The sequence below is a fragment of the Copadichromis virginalis genome, unplaced genomic scaffold (genome assembly GCF_057382275.1).
Source record: "Copadichromis virginalis isolate Kocher_CV1m ecotype Utaka unplaced genomic scaffold, C_Virginalis_male_GT1.1 unmapped_scaffold_1, whole genome shotgun sequence".
Lineage (NCBI taxonomy): Eukaryota > Metazoa > Chordata > Actinopteri > Cichliformes > Cichlidae > Copadichromis > Copadichromis virginalis.
This window is the reverse complement of record NW_028188589.1, coordinates 4,324,828-4,330,223: the sequence shown is the minus strand read 5'-3', so window position 1 is coordinate 4,330,223 and position 5,396 is coordinate 4,324,828. Positions and strand designations below refer to the sequence as shown.

The following is a 5,396-nucleotide window of genomic DNA, read 5'->3' as shown; positions in this document are numbered from 1 at the left end:
ACTGTGATACTGTCAAAGGAGGTAACACCTCAAATCCGATGAAACACCTGGCGACGCATAGCGGGTTTTTTAAAGCCGAGAAATGCACCGTATTTGATGGCAGCAGCAGCCGTTCTTCTCTGTTGTTCGCGTGTAATTTACGTTGAGTAGGCTAACCACGTTATTACATTAATGCATGTAAGGTGAACTAGCAAACATCATCATAGCTACATGCGGCTGTCTTCTTGTTTGATGGCAGATACTCCCTTCACCCTGGCCAAAAAGGCTAAAATGACCAAAGAAAAAGAGGGAAACAGTTAAACATGAGAGGTTTTTGGATAAAGTTTGTATTTTTTCCATTGGTTAAGCACTGCTTCCAGCTAAGAGTGATACCATATATGCCCCATAGCGGCAGAAAAGGCTAACATTGTTATCTTTTTACACAAAACCAGCTGAACATGAGAGGTTTTTGGACCAATTTTGTGTTCTCCATTCTTTAAGCACCGGTTTGAGCACCGTTTGAGCACCGGCACCGTTTCAAAAGTACCGATTTGGCACCGGTATCGGATAAAACCTAAACGATACCCATCCCTAATGATGACTATGAGATTATGGCTTTAGTACTTGCTAACAGAATGAAAGAGTTCTTGGACACAATTATCGATGAGACACAATCAGGCTTTATGAGAAACAGACACCTTTCTAAGAACATGAGACTGGTTTTAGATCTACTTGATTACTCTGATTTGGTATCTGACTATAGCTTCATTCTCTTCCTGGATTTTTAAAAGGCTTTTGATACAATTGAACATCAATTTATTTTCCAGTCTTTGGAAAAATTTGGCATTTTTCTGTAAAGCTATCAAAACCTTGTACACGAATGGCAATAGCTCAATTAAAACGATTAAGACTCCACCCCGAGATTTGACCTGTTATACAAGGAATCAGCACAGCTGATAAGGAGCTCATCATCAGCCAGCTAGCTGATGACACCACACTCTTCTTGAAGAATGCAAATCAAATCCGTCCAGCCCTTAGTGTTATTAGTGATTTCTCTGAGGCATCTGCTTTATGTCGAAATCTAAAAAAATGTGAATTACTAGCAATTAAAGGCTGCACTGCAAATGCTCTCTGTAACATTTCTGTTAAACAAGAAGTCACATGCCCAGGACTGTTAACATCCAAAGACCAAAAGTCAAGATGCTTGTCAAACTTGTCAAACACTGTTGGGGAATTCTCAATGGTGCTTGGTGCCATACCCTCAGGGACTTTAATGTTATATAAAAACACTGACAGCTCAATATCTGCCTCAGTCACTCTCCCTGATCCAGCTGAGTCAGCAGTGGGAAAAATCTGCTTTTCACAGGAACTTGGTAACAGCAATAAGAGAATACGTAGTTTATTCCAAGAAGATATCATGTCTCTCCCATATATAGAATATCTTACTGGAACCGACATGTTCCAGATATCACCTGGAAGACAGTCTGGATGATCCCATAAATATCTAATTGTGAACAAGGTGAAGGAAATCTCATATAAAATTCTTCATAAATGTTACCCAGCCAGTCACTATATGGTAACATTTAAAAGAGACATAAATACTAATTGAACTTTCTGTGGGGATCATCCAGAAACTGTGGCACATCTCTTTTGGTTCCTCTACACAGAGATTCTGGAAGAATTTAGCAGTTTTGTTATTGTCCATATTTTAAGGGAGTTTTCTTTACGATGGGAAAATGTTTTATTCTTTTTCTTTAAGTTCCCCAGGAAGAATGATAAATGTTTTTTTATAAAAAAATTAATACTTTTAGCTATTTTATATCCATAAATGTAAGTTTATTAATAAAACACCATATTTCTGCCTTTTTATAAGGATATAAATTATAAATACAATCAATTTCAGACTCAACCAACAAAAAGCCTCTCAGAACAATATTTATATTGTAACAGTTGCTATTGTAATGCAGTGTATCACCACATGGCGGCGCCTCCTGTCTCACGACTGGTGTCACCCCCTTTTTGTTCTTCTTCGCACTCCTCCTGTAATGGATGCTCCCGTGTGTACGCGAACTAGTGTGCTCTTTAGTAATGTGTGGTAGAGGTAGCACTTTTATTTTTGATATTGTAAATAAATGAGTACTTTTTGGAAAGTCAGAAGCTGTTTCTCATTCGCTATCCACCTGCACACCTCTGCGGCTGGCTTCATCTCCACTGCACGTTACAACTGGTGCCCGAACTTTTTCCCCTTGGACTTCAGACAATTTTTGCATCCCGCCGAGGATTCTTCTCTTCTAGCACGTGAACTGTCTCGGAAATCCCCCCAGTTTTGCGGACGCTCGGACGTTTTCTCCAGCCATGGCCGCAGCCTCAGCTCAGGTGGGACCCGACTAATTTCTGGATACCGTGGTGTGCCGCTGCTCCGCTTGGGAGAAAGAAAAAGAGAGAAGCTGACTCCGCGACGCGAATGGACTCCGTGGATTTTTTATTATTTGTTGGTTTCGTCTTCTAAGGATTAATTCTTCTGTGGAGAGCCTGGACATGAACATTTCTGCTGGCTTTTCATTCCCCTTTCCCTCTGCTGAGACTGACTGTAGCACATGTAAGTGATAGCTTGGCCGACTACAACCGTTGGTGCTGGTCTTCGGCTCAGTATAACGAAACGACTTAAAACTAATCTTGCATTGAGCTCTAGTGTTGCAGATATGCTATTGTAATAACATGGTTCTGATCACTCCAGTCTAATTTCAGTTGTTGGGCGAAATTTTATATGTGGTTTTTCTAAATTTAATCTTGAACGCATTTTTGCAGTTTTGTCTTTCTAGTCTGACCTAAGTGACTCTTTTACTGCTATATCAATAACTGCGCTGTGCCTTGGAGCGGCTTAATTTTTTTGAAATCGCAATGGCACACTGCCCAGACGACTCTGACTCAGACATGGAACTTACCTCGTTACCTATGTGCCAGATAGTTGAAAATGTGACTCCTAGCCTTAGCCAACAAGTGGTGGAGTTAAGAACTGAGGTGAATAAGCTTAGTGATTGTTTACGTGACTCACTGAACATACAGCAGAGTTTACTAAGGCAGTGGGACCAACTCACAACGGGGAACTCTCCCCCTCCTGCAGTCCCACAGTCTCCTGTTTTCCCAATGGCCACATCGACACCTCATGTTCATGTGATGGACAAAACTGAACCCACCAACAGTACCAATCCGTTCCTGCCCAGCAACCCATTTCAACCTACAAATCCTTTCCTCCCATCTCACTCACTTAAACTCAGCAGCACTTCCAGAGTGATTGCGGCAGCTTTACATCACGCAAAACTGGAGCCTCCTGTGTATGCTGGGGACGGAAAAGTGCAACCTGAGGACTGGTTAAATGCAGTTGGCACATACAAAGCCTCATTGAACCTAACTGATGGGCAATTGCTAAACGAACTGCCACACTTTCTTGCAAAAGAGCCCGGGAAATGGTTCAAGGCACTGAGCTCCCACATCACATCATGGGCTCAATTCTGTCAACTGTTTAAGACAGTTTTTCTGCCCTCCGACAACGAAGAATGCATCCTGAGAGGAATTTTGGATCGTGTTCAGGCTCAGGACGAGCCACTCCCAACCTTTGTCGCCCACATGTTGAGTGAGTTTGACAAACTGAAGAGCCCCCCACCTGAAAAAGACAGAATTGACCTAATTAGTAAACATGCTCTCGAAAAATACAGAGTTGCCCTGTATGGCGCTAATGTCACTTCTGTAATGGACCTGCTGCTACGTGCTCATGAGCTTCACTCAGTGCTTGGACCACAAAGACCACAGCCTGCTTTATGTAGCAAAGACAACTATAAGCCTGAACCGTACTGCTTCAAATGCTCTCAGCCAGGGTTCACTACACGCACCTGCCCAAACTGTAACACCCACAACGAGCCTCGAACACCACTAGGCATGGCCCAGTCCAGCCATTGCCAGCACCTGGCCCCTCTGACCCTGGCCATGAAAAGGTGGAATTAAGCAGCACCACATCCCAGCCACAATACAGGCAGTCGGGAAACTACAGGGGGGGGGGGAGGACATTTCACAGAGGCCAACCTTCCCCCAATTACTAACGGAGCCTCACACGCCCGATTCACTACAGGGTGGACACAGTCTTGGACACTTGGAAGACAATTTTTCACAAGTCCACTGGAATACCCCACTAAGAACGAAAGTGAACTTCAATGCTTCATCTGTGGATGCTACCCTCTCGGCTGTACGAACAGATCTCATTCAAGTAAATGACTCTTACCCTAGAAACACAAGTGAGTGGAATGGTCCTGCAGTTAACCTCGCCAATAATGCTCCCTGTATCCCTGTTGGTGTTATTTGGCTCAATATTCATGAACAAGAACTTTTACCAGCGTTTTGCCATAATACCAGATTTGTCCTCTCCTTTCATTCTGGGAATGGATTTTATGGCAAGAGCTTCTGTTTCTATTCACATTCCCACTAGACGAGTCTACATTGAGGACATCCCCTGCCCACTCGCAGACAATGAAGAGGACCTTCAAAATGATTACTCACATTCACCTGGAACACTGATGTCTTTGGACTTGGTTCGCTCCGACTTAACAGCCAAACTGTCTGAAGCAAGTCTCTCAGAGAACAACAAGGATGCTTTACTAAATCTGCTCAGCAAGTTTAGCTCCTTGTTTGATGGTCAACTTGGTCGAACGGCTCTCACTGAGCACGCCATAGAGACTGGCAATGCAACACCTGTCAATCTCCCACCCTATTGCACGTCACCTGCTAAGAAACGTGTGATTGAAGAACAAGTGCAACAAATGTTGAAGGACAACATCTTTGAACCTTCCACAAGCCCTTGGGCAGCTCCTGTAGTCATTGTAAATAGAGCGGCCATGGAACCAAGGTTTTGTGTGGACTTTCGAGGGCTCAACCAAGTTACCCGAAAAGACTCTTATCCCCTGCCTCGTGTAGATGAGTCTTTGGACTTTCTGGCAAGAGGAAAGTTTGTCTCGACATTGGACTTAGCGCGAGGCTATTGGCAGGTTGCTGTAGCAGAGGACTTGAAGCCTAAAACTGCCTTCATCTCTCACTGCGGTCTCTTCCAGTTTCGGGTGCTGCCCTTTGGGCTCTGCAACGCACCTGCAACTTTTCAGAGACTCATGAACTGTGTGCTTGCTGGCCTCATTTACAAAACGTGCGCAGTCTACCTGGATGACATTGTTATCGCCTCACCTACCTTTGAACAGCACTTAGTGGATCTTGAGGAGGTGCTGGGCAGACTCCAGGCTGCTGGCTTGTCGTTGAAGCTCAAAAAGTGCCAATTCTGCCTCGATGAATTCACCTTTCTCGGGTACCGCATCACATCATCAGGTGTTAAGCCCGATCCGGACAAAGTAAAGGCGGTTAAGGAGTTTGATACCCCA

The 5,396-nt window shown here is 44.0% G+C and overlaps 1 protein-coding gene across 1 annotated transcript; it reads left to right on the top strand.

The window, feature by feature from the left end:
• Positions 1-2,640: 2,640 nt before the first annotated feature.
• Positions 2,641-3,987, top strand: LOC146679602 (uncharacterized). Its single transcript, XM_085450344.1, has one exon. It carries the CDS (start codon positions 2,881-2,883, stop codon positions 3,979-3,981), a length of 1,101 nt encoding a protein of 366 aa, XP_085306470.1. The 5' UTR covers positions 2,641-2,880; the 3' UTR covers positions 3,982-3,987.
• Positions 3,988-5,396: the final 1,409 nt, after the last annotated feature.

What these genes read in the sequence shown, in the direction of transcription:
- LOC146679602 (XM_085450344.1), top strand. Translation starts at nt 2,881, where the DNA reads ATGGCACACTGCCCAGACGACTCTGACTCAGACATGGAACTTACCTCG.